The 19670-nt window shown below is 38.9% G+C and overlaps 1 protein-coding gene across 1 annotated transcript in view; it reads left to right on the forward strand.

The window, feature by feature from the left end:
- Window positions 1-18734, forward strand: part of LOC140695451 (probable E3 ubiquitin-protein ligase MID2) — a gene marked incomplete at its 3' end in the record, with an annotated part of 60218 nt that extends 41484 nt beyond the window's left edge. Inside the window, exon 4 of the mRNA XM_072958187.1 lies at window positions 18627-18734. Within this exon, the coding sequence (XP_072814288.1) occupies window positions 18627-18734 (108 nt within the window). The remainder of the gene's footprint in view (window positions 1-18626) is intronic.
- Window positions 18735-19670: the final 936 nt, after the last annotated feature.

Consider the following 19670-nt stretch of genomic DNA (forward strand, 5'->3'; position numbering starts at 1 on the left):
ATTTTTAAAATTTATTTTAGGATTTATAGTTTTGTTTTCTTCCAGATAAATAGCCAGTGTGTCAAGACTATTTATTCACACAACAATCCTTTTCCCATTGCCATATTTTGAGTTTCCATATGTACTTGGACCTATTCTAGACTCTGCTCTGTTCTAATGATATAATTTTCTGTTGTTTTGCCAATACTTTACTATTTTGATCATAGTGACTTTATGATAGCTTTTAATATTTGTTAATATTTGGTATTTCTTTGTCATAATTTTCTTGCTATTCTTGGATGTTTTGTTCTCCATAAATTTAAAATTTAAAATAATTTTATCCAGTTTTGAATTATGATTATCATTGTATTACATTGGGAAGAAATGATGTTAAATCGTCCCAAAGAGAATCATGGTATATCTCTGCATCTTTTCAGGTTTTATTTTTGGGACCTTCTCTTTAGTATTTTATTGTATGCTTCAAATAGGTAAAATACCTTTCTTGTTAAACTGATCCTTAGATATTTTATGGCCTTGTCCTTGTTGTGAGTGGGTTGCTTTTCTATTTCCATTTAAAGTAGCATATGGAGAAAACTCTTGATTTTATGTATTTTCTTGTATATAATAATCTTACCAAATTAATATTTTTAGACTTTGAAAAAGCTAAGTTTCTTAGGTTTCTCTGAAGTACTTAAATCTCTTCTTCACCAATATTTATACCAATTATTTAATTTTCTCATTTTCTTTAGCCTCAGCTAAAACATTAAAAACACTGTCAAATAATAGTGGTGATATCAGATGTCTTTGCCTTATTCACATTCTGGGAAGGACCCTAGTATTTTCACCATTGAATATCATGTTTGCTATTTGTTTTTTAAATTATATTTAAAAGTTGTCTTTTATGTAGAATTTTTATTTGGATTGCCTGCTGAATTTTGTTTAAAAACCTTTTAGGATGTATTAGTATAATCCTGTATGTTGATATATTTTCTAATGTTGGATCATTCTTTTATTTCTGGAGTAAACCCTGTTTGATTGTAGTACTTTATTCTTTTGTTACCCTTTTCAATTTCGTTTTCTGATTTATGAAAAATTTTTCTGTATATATTCAGAAGTTAAATAAATCTATAGTCTTATGATTTCTGATATCTTTTTTAGGTTTCTGGTATTGTGGTTATACTAGATTCATTAAACGCAGTTGGATCTTTTTATCTGTCTCTGTGGTCTTCAGTAGTTTAAACAGCATGGGGATTATCTGTTCTCTAAAGAGTTTATGGAACCCAGTTCTGAAACCATCTGAACCTGGAGTCTTTTTTTTTTTAATTTCACATCTTTAATCATCTTTCCAGTCTTACCTAAAGCTATCAATCTCTCTAGGTGTTGTTATTTCTTCTTGGGTAAAATTAGATAGTATTTAATAGATTTTTCAACTGCACCATAGGTTGCATATAGTATTCCCTTATAATTACTTTTATATCCATCTAGTGGTGTGCTGGAGTTGAATAGCCAGTTGTGCACATTTCTTCCCATCTTTGAGTTAGTGACTATGCATTGGTAGCTTAAAATTCCATGATGGTAGGAGTTTTTACACCATGAAAATCAGCAGGCACTACAAATAGTGGCTTCTTCTGAGAGCCAATTGCTAAATGTTTACCAGCATGCCATTGTCTGTATCAGTGAGTGTATCTCCTTTTCCATTGTGTTTTTTGTTTTGTTTTGCTTTCTCTCTTTTCCTTAATCAAGATTTTCAAAGAACTCGCTTTTGATTTTAATTATCCTCTGTATGATAGTTTCATTTTGATTTCACTAATTTCAGCTTTTTAAAAATGAAATCCTTCCTTCTGTTTACTTTTAATTTATTTTATTGTCCTTTTCCAGTTTCTTAAATTGAAAACTTAATTCATTTATTTTCCATCTTTATGCATTTTCCTGAATAGAGCTTGAAGTGTATCCTGTAGATTTTATCAAGTGTGTACCTTTCCATTATTTTCTATAAAATTAAGAATTTCAGTTTTGATTTCCTCTTTGATTCCAAAATTGTTTAGGTGCATGTTTCTTAATTTCCAAGTACTTAAGGATTTAGGGGTTCATATTTTTGTTATTCCCTTCTTATTTTACAGGATTATAATCAGGGAAGGTAGACTATAAAATCTCTACTTTTAAAAATGTACCTATATTATGTTGTTCTTTGTGGCGAAGTACATGATCGATTGTCAATGTTCTGTGAATAGAAGAGAAGAATGTATATTTTCTATAGGGTACAGAATTCTATATGTAACTATTAATTGTTTTATTGATAATTTTTCCCAAATGCCCTATATCCTTGCTTATTTTTAGTGTGAAACCTACTAATTTCATCTGTTTCACACCCTATCTTTTTTTCTTGTCATTTCTCCTTTCATTTTAAAAATATTTGTTTCCTAGAAGTGCAACTGACAGTTTAAAGAAAAGGCACATTTTTAAAGTTATTAATACATATTGTCAACATTCTCTGTTCACCAAGACAATTTACACTCCCACCAGAAGTGTATACGGGAGCAGATGGAGCTTTCCTGTGTTTTCCTCTACTGTAATGTTGCAGAACGCTACTGAATTCAGTCACCTACACCTCTTTTTGGTCTTCCCTCTAAGAGAAAAATTCTTGGGTGCCAAGCAGTAGTTCCCACTAAACTAGGGTTAAGTTTGACAAAACTGATGTCATCCAGTAGGCTTACTAACTCCTGTTACAGATAAGACTGTTGAGTCTTTGGGGCTTGGGTAGTTTCAATACAGAACAAGTTCAGAGAAATTAGAAGCAATTTCGAGTAAGCAATGAAATATCCCCATGTTGGTCCTTAAGTAGTTTTCTTCCCAATTTCTGCCGCCCCTCCATCCCCCGACTTTCGCATTCTCTTTGTTTTGCCTAGTGATGACTTTCAAAACTTGTTTTCTGGGACACTGAGATTCACAATGCTTTCTGAATAAATGAAAACTGCTGTACAGAGATCTGTGAAGGTAGAATTTTAAGCGTCAATAATTAGAGTGGAAAGAGTTCATGGTACTGATGGGGTCTTCTGGGGTTTTTTTCATCATGAAACAGCAATATTCAATTATTTATTAGAAATATACATGGCCTTTGAAAAATCAGTATTAAATTCCTCTTCATAAAGTATCTGATTCAAACAAGTCAACTGTAAAAGCACATTTTTTATTTAAAATTTAAATTTGAAACAACCACTAGATGAATGATATTAAGGCATTATTTTAATCACTGTGATTGTGCAATAAAATATCTTTTTATTTCTGAGGTGCAAACTGAAGAATTTAGGAGTGAAATAATATAATATCTTAGGTTTGCTTTAAAATACCAAAAGGGGAAATAAATCAAACAAGTATAGTAAAATGTTGATGGCTGTTGAAGCTAGGGGAGGGGTACATGGGGTTTTATCATATTGTCTAGTTTTAAATATGCTTAGAAAATTTCATAATAAAAATGTTTGAAATGGTAATAGTGATGTATGCTCATTGCAGTCACTAAAACAATGCTAAAATGTGTAAAGAAAACATTTTAGTTTTCCTACCCTCTCGCCAGTCAAAATCTTCTATGGCCCAGCTTATTTTTTGTCTACCGAATCCATTTCTGTCAAAGTCCTATATCTCCACTCTCAGGACTAGCCCAGTTTTCTCCCATGCCCCATTTATCTTCCTTTTTTTGTCACATTGTTTGAAGCTCCTCAGTGAGGTGAATGTGACAACAGGAAAAGATCCAGGTGCAAGAACTAAACCACATTACTGTTTAAAGGCAGCCCACAGGAAATTGGCTGCTAGTGGATGCATCCTTCCTTAGAAAAAGCATTTGGAATCTGGTGCTGGAGATATGAGATTTGAACTCTAAGAGATCATAGACCTGAATTCCTACAGTGTATTAGAACAAAGTAACTAAATATGTTAGCTCACTATTCAAATAAGGCCAACCCAGCCCTTTAGTTTCTGGATGAGATTAAGAAGAATGATTTATCCAGATTTAGAGAATGGAAGTAATTTCTGAGTAATAACTTAAGCCTTTAAATGACTTGGGAACACATTTGTGTGTACACATATACACTTACATGTTTTAAATTCCAAAACTATCTCAATCAACCAACGAAAGATTACAGAAATATCAGTTGTAAACGATAAACCATCATGAGTTTATAATCTTACTATTTTTACAGTAAGATGAGTAAGTATAGACATAAATCAAAGTGTGAATTTTGGCTTTCTGGGAAAGAAGTACTGCGTATTTCCAGACTAGAATAGCAAGTAGGGGTAGGGGAGAAGTGGGGAAGTGAATCAGTGTTTATTTAACTCTTACTGTGTTCCAGGTTCTGTGCTAAGACTTTTATCTCTGTTTTCTCATTTAATTTTTAGAGCAACTAGTGAGATAGGTAAGAGTGCTTCCATTTTACTCACCAGAAAGATGGGCTCAGAGATGTTGAGGAACTTGTCTGAGGTCACTCAGCTTATAAGTGTTAAAGCTGGAATTCACACTCAGGCCTGCTTGACTTCAAATCCAGAGCTTTCTCCACTCTACTTGGTTACCTCCTGAGAGAAAAAAAATGCTAAGAAGAAATGGCAACTTAGCACATGAAAATTCTCAAAAAGAAGAAAAAAGGAGGGTGCTTTTTCTCCCCCCAAAATAGTTATAGCTACAAAGAGAGTGATCAAAGGGCAGGATTACTTTGATGATTAGAATGAAACATGGGGAATCTGAATGAGCCCTGGCTTTGAAATTACAAAACCTAATTTGGGTTGTAATGCCATCACTTCCTAGTTTATGTGATTTTGATAACTCACTTTACCATTCTGGATCTCAGTTTCCTTATCCATAAAATGCAGACAGTAATGCCTGCCCTGACAATCTCATAAAGTTGTTGTGAAGATCAAATATATCTAAAAGCACTCTCTAGTCTAAACCATAACAACAACACAGCTATAATAACCACACAACTGTAATTAATGATTTCTTTGGTTATAGTAACATCCTATTAAGATGATCAGCTCTTTGGAATTTCCCAGCAAGTTGATATTCCTTCTCCTTTGCTTTATATCTTCTCTAGAAGCTACTGGACTTCCCAAAGTGACAAACTGAGCCCTGAGCCCTAGGCAAAAAGTAAAGACCCAAAGTAAATCACATTCTGTGCCCCCTTATACCCTATTTATATATAGGTTAATCAGGTTAAGACAAACATCAAAGGCAGACCTGTAAGGGAAAGAAGCTCCAAAAATGCAGCCTTTTGTCTGAGCAAATGTAGGGGTAGGGGACACAGACCTCCTGCTTTGTCCCAGTGAAGGTGGAGAGAGATTATAATTTACAGGCATTATATACACACAGACACATACACGAACACACACATATGTGTGGCCTTTCACTGTAAAGCAGTGCCCATCAGGATAGTGTCCCTGGATGAGCCGGTGTAACCTAGGGCCATTGCTGATTCTAGAAGTACTTGCATAATGCCACGCTGTCTGTTCATATTTTTGACAACTGCCTCTCATTTTTCCTCATCAATACCACAGGCAGGCTAACTGGTGAATCCCTGCTCTCAGGGATTATATGTGGGAAGGTGCATATTCATCAATGCATTAATAAGTATTTTAATGAGCCTCCAAGGTATAGCGCTCTACTCTGCTTGGAGCTTGGAGTACAGGACAGATGGGGTCCTCTCCCTCAGGGAGTACCGCAGAGGAAACTGAAACAGAATGTAATTATGGTGTTATATTTTTATAAGTGAGGGAATATGTTAGCTTTCTTTCTTACACACCTATTTCTTCGAGACTCAACCTAATATCTTTTAGACTCTGAGCCTGGGAGATTGTGTTAATTATGGAGGGGCCCAGAGCAGAAAAACAGAGAGTAACAAGTTCGAGCCAGCCACATTCCTTCCTAGCCAAAGATGTGAAATATAATCGGTGTTTTGTCAGAAATCAGCACTTGATCTCCCTTCTGGCATCAGCCTTCCTCTCTGAATGGAGGGAGAAGGTGATGGCCTGGCTCCTGGTAGAGAGGCCGTCTTATCTTCAGAGGTCTGGTGAGCCCTGTCAAGCAGTGTGGAAGTAACTACATTTGGGAATGAGGTCTAGATTCTTAGGTGTAGGAAGAAGAATAAGAAAAGGGACATGGTAATCTCAAGGAAAACTAAATCGTGACCCAGTATGTTCTAGAAGGCAAAACAGATGCAGAAACTGAATAAAAATAAACCAGATGATAAAACAGTGCTCACTTGTTTGTTCCGCAGAAAACCCCAGAAGATGTAGTGGTTTTAGCAATAGTCACAGCCATTATCATCATCATCAGAGCAGTAGTAGTAAAAACAAAACAAAACACAACTATTTGACTACCTATTATATATCAGAAAATGTATTATGTGCTTTATTTCTGTTGTTTAATTTAATAAACATGTGCAAAACCCTATGAGGCTAGATACTAGTATTATCCTCATTTACAGAAGAGGAAACAGGCTGCTTGCCCAGGACCAGACAGATTGTTGGTAAGCGACAAAACTAGGAGGCCAACCTAGGGTTGTCTGACTTCAAAGACCATTCTGTTAACTATTTTCAATTTTCAGTTTGGTTTTTGGTTCAGTAAAGATAAACCCCCACCCTAAGACACCCAGGGATCCTTCTCAGAGAGCCACTGCACATGCACGCTTTCTTGCATGCTATGTGCTCTCTCGCTCTCTCTCTCTCTCTTTCTCTCTTTTCTCTCTCTCTCTTTTCTCCCCCTCCTCCATCCCCAACTCCATTCCCACCTTGATAGCCCGACAAGGGCTCTCTTCAGGACCCCTTTACCTCCTTGGGCTTTCCCGCATAGAAACTCCTTAGCTCTAGTCTCTGTCTTGGCTCAAGAGGTAGCTGGGATGCCTGCATATATGTTCTCAAGGCATCTTTGTTACCTACTCATGGAGTTGGATGTTTTTCTGGGGTCTTTTGATGCTTTCATACAGAATACTTCACGTCCTTGTCCTGGGCTCTTTCCTGATGCTTCTCGGTGTTCTTTCCCTACCCCCAACTCCTCCACCCTCCGCAGCTTAGAAGCAATATAGTCACTTCTGCTATTTTCACTCTTCCACTTGGGCCCTTGCTCTTTCTAGCGACTGTCTTCCTTTTCTGAATGTGGAACCAGTTTTTTTTTCCTTTTGTCATCTGAAGTCCCTGTCTCATAAAGAATGACTTCTTTCTCAGAATTTGCCTTCCCTGACCTTAGCTGTCAGAGTGTGAATTTCCTTAGCTCTCCCAGTAGATTCCTTGCTCTGTATCCATAGCACTTACGCATTATACAGGAAGTATCAGGATGCTGAAGCCATCTCCGAGGAACAAAGGTCTTGGGGAGGGATGCTTATGTTAGACCTGAGTACAAAGAGGAACTAAATGCTCCCCCCAGTCTAGTCTGAGGCTAAAGAAGGCATAATCTTTCTTTGGCTTGCCCTGCTCGCCTTGCCTTACATAATTCTGTGGTTGTGAAAGGCAGTGGAAAGGAGGGCTTGGGAAAACCCCTAGACTCAGAATCAGGAAGCCTAGTTTCTGGTACTGACTGCCACCCACTAGCTGCATGACCTTGGGCAGAGTGGCTGGTGCATCACCTCTACTACACTGCATGCTTTTCTGTATTGGTATTACCTGATTCCATCTTGTTTCCCTCATTGGACTGTAAGCTTCTTAAAGGCAGTGGCCATGACCATGCCACATTCATTTTGGAAACCGCAGTTCCTAACTGGCCTCTCTGACTCATGTTGTCTGTCCCCCTCTAATCCACTTTCCACATTGCCATGGGAATGAGCTTTATAAAATGCAAAGCCCGCATGTCACTCCCCTACCACAAGCCCTTCAGTGGTTCCCCATCGCCATTAAGATAAAAGTTGATAAGACCCATCATGATCTGGACCCTCCCTACTTCTAGCATGCACTTTTTACTATTTGTACTTACTTTGTTCATTCATTCCACAAATAATTAAGCATATTTCTGCCTTGGGGCAGGCTTTGGGAACACACTGGGAACATGGGAACATGGCACCTGCCCTCACAGAACTTACATTCCCCCCACCTTTTCTCCTGGCTGACTACTGCTTGTCTCTTAAGACTCAGCTCAGACACCATCTCCTCCAGGTGGCCATCACACATGCTCTGTACCTCTCTCTCCCTCTCCCTAATCTGGTTCAGGTGTTCTTCCCCTGTGTACCTGGAGCACCCTATGCATACTTCCACATAGCACTTCTATGTACCAACTTGCCTCCCCACCAGACTGTTAACTCTAAGAGTGGGCACTATGTTACCCACTTTTTTATACCCAGCACATGGCTTGGTACATGATAGGTATTGAGAAAGGATAATTGAATAAACAGTACCCTCTGCTGGCTAGCTGTTGTAAGTAAAATCTTTTATACTCATAAGGGTGAATAAAGCACAGCCAATTACCCAGGACAGGTAACTTTTTCTTTTAGCGTTGGGTGAGGAACCATTTCAGAATACGTGGTCTCTGAGCGCCAAGGTGGTTATTCCAGCATCTTTCCAAATCTTCCATAATGCAGCAAACACTATATAAATGACAGAACAAAATTGCCATTTTGAGTAATTATGTAGAAAGAAAATATAAGGGAAATTTGTCACATGTTATGAAGAAATGTAACCTAGTATACAATTTCTCACTATACCTTTATTTCAGGGCCAACATACTCAAGTTCATTCATTAATTCAACAAATATTTTTTGAATATCCACAGTGTGCTGGCACTATTCCATGTGTTGGGGATACAGTAGTGAACACAATAAAGTCCTTAACTTGAAGAAGCTTACATTCTAGTTGGGGAAGACACAATAAACAAATATATTTTTAGTAAGAGTTATAAGTGTTATGGAAAAAATTAACTAGGGTGCAAAATGAGGTATGAGATGAGATGCCATTTTAGCAAAGGCCTAAGGACGTATTAGTTATAACTTCAGAAAAATGCATAAATGGTGCTTCACCAGACCTGCCTAAAACATTATGGAACTTCTAGAGTTTTCTTTCTTTTTTTCTTTAAAATTTTAAAATAAGTTTAAGCTCATATAGAAGTTGCTAAAATAATAGAGTTCCAACATACCACTTATCTACTCTTCCTCAGTGTTAACAACTTACATAACTACATAACTATCATAATTAGGAAATTGTCATTCATACAATATTCTACTAAGCAAACTACATACTTCATTCAAATTTCACCAGTTTTTACATGTACTCAACTTTCTGGGAAGCGAGGGAGTGTGTGTAGTTTCATGAATTTTATCATATGTATAGATTCATTTGTACTACCTCTTTGTAGTCACATCTGCCCCTCTGGCAACCACTGATCTGTTTTTCATCATTGTAATTTTGTCATTTCTAGACTGTTATGTAAATGGAGTCATACAGTGTGTAACATATGATTTGCTGTGTCACTCATCATAATGGCTCTGAGATATTCAAGTTGTTATGTGTATCAATAGTTTAAAAATGTTTATTTTTTAACATTTTTATTGATTTATAATCATTTTACAATGTTGTGTCAAATTCCAGTGTAGGGCACAATTTTTCAGTTATACATGAACATATATATATTCATTGTCACATTTGTTTCTCTGTGAGCTACCACAAGATCTTGTATATATTTCCCTGTGCTATACAGTATAATCTTGTTTATCTATTCTACAATTTTGAAATCCCGTCTATTCCTTCCCACCCTCCGCCTCCTTGGCAACCATAAGTTTGTATTCTATGTCTATGAGTCTATTTCTGTTTTGTATTTATGCTTTGTTTTTGTTTTTTAGATTCCACATATGAGCGATCTCATATGGTATTTTTCTTTCTCTTTCTGGCTTGCTTCACTTAGAATGACATTCTCCAGGAGCATCCATGTTGCTGCAAATGGCATTATGTTGTCAGTTTTTATGGCTGAGTAGTATTCCATTGTATAAATATACCACATCTTCTTTATCCAGTCATCTGTTGATGGACATTTAGGCTGTTTCCATGTCTTGGCTATTGTAAATAGTGCTGCTATGAACATTGGGGTGCAGGTGTCATTTTGAAGTAGGGTTCCTTCTGGATATAAGCCCAGGAGCAGGATTCCTGGGTCATACGATAAGTCTATTCCTAGTCTTTTGAGGAATCTCCATACTGTTTTCCACAGTCGCTGCACCAAACTGCATTCCCACCAGCAGTGTAGGAGGGTTCCCCTTTCTCCACAGCTTCTCCAGCATTTGTCATTTGTGGATTTTTGAATGATGGCCATTCTGACTGGTGTGGGGTGATACCTCATTGTAGTTTTGATTTGCATTTCTCTGATAATTAGTGATATTGAGCATTTTTTCATGTGCCTATTGATCATTTGTATGTCTTCCTTGGAGAATTGCTTATTTAGGTCTTTTGCCCATCTTTGGACTGGGTTGTTTGGTTGTTTCTTATTAAGTCATATGAGCTGCTTATATATTCTGGAAATCAAGCCTTTGTCAGTTTCATCTGCAAAAATGTTCTCCCATTCCGTAAATTGTCTTAAAAAATGTTTATTGTTGATGTTCCACAATTTGTTTATCCATGCCTCCACTGAAGAGCATTTCAGTTGTTTCCAGTTTGGGGCTAATATAAAGCTGTTAGAAATAGTCATGCAAGTATTTCTTTTGTGTGTGTAGATATAAATGTTCTTATTTCTAGGGTGAATACACAAGGATGAGATCTAGAGGGTTTTATATCTTCAAAGGGGATTATAAGCAAGTGCTATGCTTCACAAAATAAACAGCAGAATGGACAGAACACTGAATGGGGAGTCAAAAGGGCTGGCTCCAGCCTCACCCTATCATTGATCAGTAATGTGATGTTGGGTAAGCCCTCTCCTCTCTATGCCTCATATTTCTATCTGTAAAATAGGGGGCCAGGAATTGATGATTTCTTCAGTCTTTTTAAGATCTAACAATTCTGTGGTTCTGAAGAGATAGAAAGGAAGTTTCTGCCTCATTTCATGTAGGATTTCTAGCTATATATATAGAATACCAGGTGCAAACCTAGATTATACCTCCCTCACTTCTTGCATGTTCTAAACAGTTACCTTCTGCAGAAAGAGAATACAGGGGGAGAAAGTCACTAACCCTAAGGCTACCGAGGCTTGGAGGTCTAATCCCTGAGGAGAAAGGACTCTAAAACCAACACAGAATTGCCACAGGACCCAGGCCCATTCCTAAGGCATGATTATGGAGCAAACTGCCCTCTCTCTCTGTTGCCAAAATTTTTGTTAGTTCAACTCAGGGTAAAATAAACATGGAATATGTGTGTGTGTCAATATACATGTGTGTGCATTATATGTTTTAAATGTTGCATTTGTGCATTTTTATACTATTTTTTTTCAAAATCAGGAAGGAATTACACAAAATGTTTGTAATAGTTAACTTTAAGGAATGTGATTATCTTGAGAGGTAACTCTGAGATGAAAACAAGTATGTTTGTGAGCACACTCTCTCTGTCTCTGTTACACACACACACTGGTTAAATCACGGACAAGAGCTGTCCAGACTGCCTGGGTGCAAATCCTGGCTCTGCCATTTACTAGTGATTATGTATGACCTTGGGCAAATTACATAACCTCTGTGTTTCTCAGTTTGTCCTGTGAAATGACCATGATAATAGTAGTGCCAACATCATCGGGCAAATGGGAGAAGTAAATGAGTTAAAATATATTACGCAACTAGAACAGCACCTAGCATGTTGTAAGCACCCACAGCCTGACAGGAAACGTTTCTGTCAGTCGATGTCCATGTCTGTCAGGAGGCCTCGCACAGCATGGACCCCTGAGCTCAATGTGCTTGGACTCTTACCCTTCTAGACGTGGCCTGGCTGCCGCCTCCAGTCCACACTGCTTTGCCAGCTTCAACACTCCCACCCCCACCTACCTCTACTCTACCACCCCCTCACCGCTCCTCTGCCAAAAAAAAGTAAACTTAGGCACTGAGGCAGTAGGTTGCTTAACTATGCCTCAGTAATTTTTTTTTGTCTCCTAAGCTGCAGTTACTCCAGGACAGGGGACTCAACATCCTATTAATAGTTTTACATATTCCCCCAGTTTGTTAAGTGATCACCCTCCGCCAAATCAAATGAAACAGATTAAAAAAACAGCCCTGCTTCATTTAGTTATTTATATGTAAGACTGGCAGAATCATCTTTGAAATGTTGCAGTGTTTTGCTTTAGAAAACAAAAAAGATAATTGTCTCATCTTCCTCTTCCTTTTATACTTTTGAACCTTCCTGATACAAAAGGCTGTGGTGGTGGTGGTGTGTGTGATGCTGTCCTTTAAAGTGTGACCTGGATGAACACCTTAGCTTAGATGCTGCCACGATAGGTGTAACATCTGAATCATAAATATTGTGTTTTCTTATTTTCTCCAGCTTTAATGAGCTATAATTGACATGTAACATTGTGTAAGTTGAAAGTATACAGTGTGGTGATTTGATGCATTAATATATCACAATAAGATTACCATAAAACAGTTAACACATCCATCACCTCACATAGTTACTTGTCTGTCTGTGTGTGTGTGTGTGTGTGTGGTGAGAACATTTAAGATCCACTCTCTTAGCAACTTTCAAGTATACAATACAGACTTGTTAAGTATAATCAACGAATCTAAGAAAGCCAAATGTGTAGAGACAGAGAGAACCTTGTGTCTTCTTGACTGCATCATTATAAGAAAGTAATGAATTCTTGCAGCTTGGCAAGGTGACAGAGTTGTCCATAACAACTCCTTAATAATCCGTCAGATGTCCAATTTACCTCTCACTTTTCCTTCTCATCTCCTTGGCACAGAAAGTGTCTGCATGTTGAACAAAGCCCTCAGCCTCTTTTCTCTGACATCTTGGAGCCTGAGGAGGTGGGTCAGTGGTCACCTGAGTGGTCCTGGGCAAGAATGGCAAGTGAGAGATTTGTTGAGCCCTTCCACTTCTTTGAGCACTGTGTCTGCTTTTTCCCTCCACCCTGTTCTCAACTAAAGTATTCATTAATTGTGATCAAGGTGTTAATATGGTGTTAAGATCTGACATTTTCTCTGGGTACAAAGACTCCAGATGACAGTGCAGCTCTCCATAGTCTATCTGCAACTCCCGTTTCTAGACTTCTTTCCCTCCCTTGCATCTGTCAGGCTGATCTGCTTTACCAAATACGTTTCTCTGCTTCCCTGCCTGCGTTTTTGCCTATGCTAGCCACATTATTCTCTCTGCCTAGAATTCTCTCCCCTTAAACTTCATTTCTGCCTGCCCAAGTCTTGTTCATCCTTCAAGACCAGCTCAGCTACATGAAGCCTTCCTTAATCTCCAGTCACTTCCCACAGGCCAAACTATTTTCCCTTTTCTCTGCTCTCCCAGAGTTTCGTTTGTATATCACTTGTTCTGCTATCATTAAATTGTAGCTAGCCGAATTCACACTCATCTTCCGCACTACACTGAAAGTGCCTTGAAGGCAGAAGCTGATTCTTTTTCATCATCTTGGTCCCACTCAGGATCCACATAATGCCTTGTACATGGTGCATAAATGTTTGCTGAAATAAAAACTTCCCCAATTGTTTTTTCATGCTGGCATTTTAAAATCTTCTAGGTGGAAGGGGAAGATCTTCTGGGGGCAGAAGCTTTTAGGGAACAAACTAGGCTGGCATTGACTTTTTAGAGTAGAGGCCACTGAGGTGGAGATGCCAACAACGAGTTCTATTACCCTGTAAATAAATTGCACTTGAGTCTGGGTTGAGGGCTCACCCACCACTTCATACATACTGTTCCACCTGAACACGAAATCTCAATTCCTTCTGAACCCCCTGTGCAGTGCTCTGTGGGAGTGAAGGACGTGACTGAGCTAATGGGGGCTGGGATGAGTGGAGAAGTTTCTCCTGGGGGGGTGGCTTGGAGGGAAGGCTGATGACTTTTAAACCCATGAATAAAAGACAGAATGAGTGGTGGGAAAGCTCCCAAGAAACTATCAAGCTCTCGAAAAAAAGGGAAGGGTCAAAAGGTCTAGTCCATTTACAGTTCACTATGGAATAGAAATAATTACCCAAATAACTTTTTCAGTCTCTGAAACCTCATCCACCTGTGGCTTCTGTGAACCCCCACATATTTATTTCCTTGTAGTGACCAGCAGTAAAATCCTTCAAACAGGGGACATATATGCTTGTGTCAAGGAAGGGGAGAAATTGGGGAAAACTAGGTGAGTCTGGGTTTAATCCTTGGGCTGGGAGGTAGGCAAGAACTACAGGGAATACAGTAGTGTGGGCAGTTGGAAAGAAATGTGTGAGTCAAAGTCTTGTTGCCTTTGGGAAGAAAGAAGAGAGAGAACACAGAGCAGAGAAAAAGACCGGAGGAGAACACAGAGCAGAGAAAAAGACCGGAGACTTAACAGGAAAGCCCGTGTTCCCTAGTGCTCAGACGTTGGAAGGCTGGCGCCGAGACTCAGTCTTAAACATCAGAAACTGCCCCTCCTTTACACAAGTAGGTTGCCAAGATTACCCTAATGGTATTTTCAGGGAGGATAGGTTTTTGTTTTCCCCCAGACATAAAGCCATTTCATCAAACCCACTAACCTAAACCATAGAACAAATTTCAATAAAAAGCTGGAGTCTTCCACAAACCACTGACCAACAAACCAACCAACCCACCAAGAATGCTTATCAAGATAACCCCAGTGAGGGTTAATAAGCAAGTAAAATACCTCACTGCATTTTCAAAGACAACTGCAGACAAGGAAAATACCAGGGCTTTCAAGTACCTTGCAAGCAATTTGAGATGTTTTCTTCACATCATGAAGACAGATTTTTCCCCTGGAGTATTTCCTGTTCAGAAAACACTTAAGGACCCTGCTCTTTTGGGCTGCTTCTTGACATGGAAAGATTTTAATGTCACTGCTTTACCTTTAGTTTGGGATTTTGCCTCTTCAGCCAACTTTTTGCTCTACTGATTGGATCTTGCTGTTTTGTTGTGCCTGATGCAATTCTCCAGACCCCACCCAAGCTCCCTCACTTCAATCTACATTTTCTCTACAAAATGCATTTTACTGCAGTATATTTTCTAATGTTTGCCATTTCTATCTTGATTTTTCACTTTGCTACATCAATGGGCAAATGTTTCTTAAGTGTTTATTGTGTGTAAGGTCTTGTGCCTGTTACATCAGGAGAAATAAAGTGGCATTAAAACCATTCCTCAAGAAGCTCGCTGTCTAATTGAAGATTTTCAAGCAAGGGAATGCTCCTCATATTTGATCTTTCCTTTCAATTCCTGTTACCCCCCCTTGCCTAGGATTTTTTCATATCACAGTAGCCTCCTAAGTTGTCCCCACGCATATCATTACCCCCAATCAGATTAGTCCCACTTCATCTTCTTAAAAAAGTTAATTATGGTCATTCTTCCACCGTCTTACCCTCTTTCTCCTACCCAAAAATTTTCAAAAATACCATATTGTCTAAAGAATAAGGTTCAATCTCGTTAGCTTGGCTTAAAATTTCCCTCCTTCTCACCTTTTAAATCTGAATCCTACCCATCTTTCAGGCTCAGTTCAAGTCCCACTTTATTCAGGCATCTTTTCTCCATTTCCCCATTGAGAGTGATCTTTCCCTCTAATTTCTGTAGATAGTAGTCTACATCACTCGTTAGTATTTCATTTATGCTACCTTGACTTTGCTTTATATGTATGTGGCTTTTCCCCACCCAGACTGCAAATTTATTGAGGGCAGGGCCTGAGCATAATGCATTGCACACAAGACATACTTAATACATGGTTGATGTTGAAGATGGTGTTGATTTTTCTTGGTTTCACGGGGTGGGATGGATTATGAGGGTAGGCAGCAAAGGAAGGATTCTGGACGCAGGGGATGAATTAATGAGGCTTTTACAGTAACAGTTGGAAAGGGTGATAAGTGCTTCAACTTATGGGTTCCTTGACTCCAAGCCTCACTGTGTGACCGGAAGAACTTTAGTGAGATTGAAACAAAAAGGAAGGCAGGACTTTGAGACTGCTGGGAATCTGTGAGGGAGAAGTCAGTAATTGAACCTGAGCAACTGCAATAATGATAGTATCATGAACAAAACAGAGGAAATCAGAGGTGGAAGCCAGATTTTGAGGGAAGATGATGGGTTTGTTTTTAAATATACTGAAGGTATATTTAACGAGTAACCAAGCGGACACGTCTAGCAAGCAGTGAGATACTGCCTCCTCCATTAAATTTCATGCAACAAATATTTTCTGAACACCTACCATATGCCAGTCACCATGCCAGAGACATAGTCAAATAAGATTCAGCCCCTCGCCTCCACAACTCATGTTTGAATGGGGAAGATAAACTAATACATTCCTATAAGGTAGTAAATGATATAATTGAATTATATAAATGTGCTATGGGAATATAAATAGGGAACCTATTATATTCAAGCAGATGAGAAAAAGTTTCAGAAGTGACAATCTTTGAGCAGCGCTTGAAGAGACAAATAGAACTTTGTTCAGTAAACAAATAGTGAAATGACTTTACAAGTGAAAGGAGAGTCTCAAGCAAAGGCATGCCATGGCCTTCTAGGGGAACAGCAGGTAGTCTGAAATGACTAAAGAGAACGAGATGACAAAATAAGGATGGATGGTGCCAAAGAGGTAATGATTGTCAGAAACTGTAGACAGGATTTTGTTACACTAGACGGGGTGGGCAGTAGAATGTATGGTTAAAGGTGTGGACTCTAGAATTGGAATCCCTGGATCTAAATCCTATCTCTGTCACTTACTAGGGGTGTGACCTTAAGCAAGTCACTTAGTCTCTCTGTGCTCGGGTTTCCTCATCTGTAAAATGAGGCTAATGGTAAGGTTGTTTTGATGGTTGAGAGAGCTAGTCTATACATGGATTAGGGCAGTGCCTGGAATATAGTGAGTGTTATGTCAAATTTAGTCCAAGGGCTAAATTATAAGAAATAAGGCACTACACCATTGTGTACTACCATCAGCAGCCTCAGAAAGAAACTATAAATGGGAACTGTCCAAGTCTGCAGATACTCTAAACACAAATCCAGGGAGCACTAGGTGAATCTCTTATTCTCACATGAGTAGGGGATCCTTGAGAGGATGATATTATCTGCCTTGGAAAGGTAGATCCATTTAGGTAGAGGGTGAGGGGTCTGAGAAAAAAATTAGAATGACCAGGGTGGGACTGTTCATTCAGATAAATGGAAGCTCTCATTGCATTTCCCATGCCCTGGAAGGTGGAAATGAAACAAAATAAAGTTGAAATTCATCAAGCATATTTTATTTCAGTTAAGTAAGAAACAGAAAATTGGCCAGCAGGGACCTTAGAGGATGAGAGAGGAGGCAGCAGGGTCCAGAAAGAGGTATTTTGCTGGGCTTGGAGTATGTAAAGGAGCCCTCTGAAGAAGGCTAGCAGTTGGAAGTGCAGCCCTACCTCGCTAGTGAAGCACATCTGACTGCTTGAGATTTGATGCTCTCAAGTAACTCATTGTCTGTTCCTCAGCTTTTTAGATCTCTGCTCAAGTGGCCCTTGAATAGATTCTTGGAATGATCGTACTACTGTGTGCTACTGAAATGGAACTGAACCTTGTCCGCCCACCCAGCCAAACCAGGGGTTTCACTTGACACATCTTGGTTTGAATTGTGGTTTTTAACCACTTCCCAGCTAGGCAATCTTGAGCAAGTCACTGAAATTCTCTTAGCCTCCATTTCCCCATCTGTCAAATGGAAATAAAAGTAACTCCTATATTATAAAGTGGTTATGATAATTACATGAAATCATTCATCTATAAAGTACTTGGCACAGTAAGTGCTTAGACGATGTAAGTTAATTTCCCCTTCCTTTCCCTTTACACTTAGGCAGCCTAAAGATCCTCTGCTCTCATTTTAGCCTGTCTGGGGGCATTGCATCGTCTAGTGTCAACAGTGGTAAAGATAGGTAGAAGGACAAATCAGCACATGGAAAGTCAACAAAGAATTGGTGGCCTTTTTTCACAACCCCCACCCTGACCATGACTTTGCAGTAAAGATATTTTCAGGTAGCCAGTATCCCCAAATAGAAAAGGCATTCAGATACTGGATAGCCCAAGGTAAGAAATATCTACTAAGACATGATGACAACTATGTGACAATATATTTACACAATTATATATTTAATGTGAAGATAATAGCTGTCATTCATATATTTTAAAATTAGAAGGGAACAAGGAAAACTGAAAACATTTTTGTTAGGATAATAGAAATACATTATTGTAATGTCACCTTAATATCCTTATGCCTGTGGAGAGGAATTCCCTGTCCCTGATATCCTTAAATCTCCTTACCCTTTCTCCAAAAGAACAGCAAGAGGACAGGGTGCTGGAGTAAAGGGAATCGCACAGTGGGAATAACATGCCCCCATCTCATCTGTCCTTCTGCCCAGCCTTCCATTAACCATCATGATCTACCAGAGGCCGGAGAGCTTCCTATCTGTGGTGCTTCAATGCCCTTGCATCATTAATATCATCATCTCTACCCTTCTTCTAGGAGTGGATCTTATGTGGGAGGTATGGAAGAAGTTGTGCATGCTTAGCTGTCAGTCCGAACCTTTGAGAGCCATCAGGGGACAAAGGCAGAAATCACTGTGTAATACTCTGGACTTTCTTGGCAGGTGAATACTGCTATGCATGAGGCAAAACTTATGGAAGAATGTGATGAATTGATAGAGATCATCCAGCAGAGGAAGCAAATGATTGCTGTCAAAATCAAAGAGACAAAGGTAAAGCACAGCACTTCAGTGAGGACAAGACAGAGCTGACTTTACAAATGTCAAAGTTTCATCCCAATGATTCCAGTTTGAATGTGGATCATGAAAGCAAGAAGAAATGAGGTTTTAGGGAGGGAGGCAAAGAAGAAGCAATGCTTGGCCTAGTACTATGACTTGAATAAAAATGATGGCAGTTTTGGGGTGTTGGAAATGTTCTGTATCTTCACCTGGTTGGTAGTTTTGTGGGGGTATGTATATGCAAAAACTCATTGAGTTGTACACCTCAGATTTGGGTGCTTTACTCTATTAATGTTATAAGTCAATACAAAAAGAAAAAATAATGGTAGAAGTGTGGGCCAGAATTCTGAAAGGACCAGGAATGCCATTATAAGGGCTTTGGGCTTAATCCGAAAGGCATTAGGAAACCATTCTAGTTTCTTAGGATGGGAGAAGACTGATAGATATGGCAGATATGTGCAGGGTAGATCCAAATGGGATGATATTGAAGTCAGGGAAGCAAGTTATGAGGTTTATGGAATGAATCTTTGTATACGTTGATGAAAGCCTAAACCAGGGATGTGGCAGCACAAATGGAAGGGAAGGACATAATAGTCATCACTTACAAGGAAATGATGGGACTCATCAACTGATTAGATATAAAAGATGAAGGAGAGGAGATTTCCAGGCTTTGAGCATGGGAACTGCAGAATCATGGTCAAGAAGGTCAGGTGTGAGCCTCCATGCATCTATGTTGTTTTATGCTTGGTGGTCTGCTGGTCAGTATAGTGACTATGAGCTCATGCTGTGTGTACAGTTTGAGAAATTATGAGACCCTGGAGTGATAACCATTACTTTGTGCCATGCTGGGTGGTTCCAACTAACACAGGAATTGAAGTTTCCAAGAATACAGATCTATGAACACACAGGTATGCACAAAGATGCTTAGAG

Source organism: Vicugna pacos, unplaced genomic scaffold (assembly GCF_048564905.1).
Source record: "Vicugna pacos unplaced genomic scaffold, VicPac4 scaffold_209, whole genome shotgun sequence".
Classification (NCBI taxonomy): Eukaryota; Metazoa; Chordata; class Mammalia; order Artiodactyla; family Camelidae; genus Vicugna; species Vicugna pacos.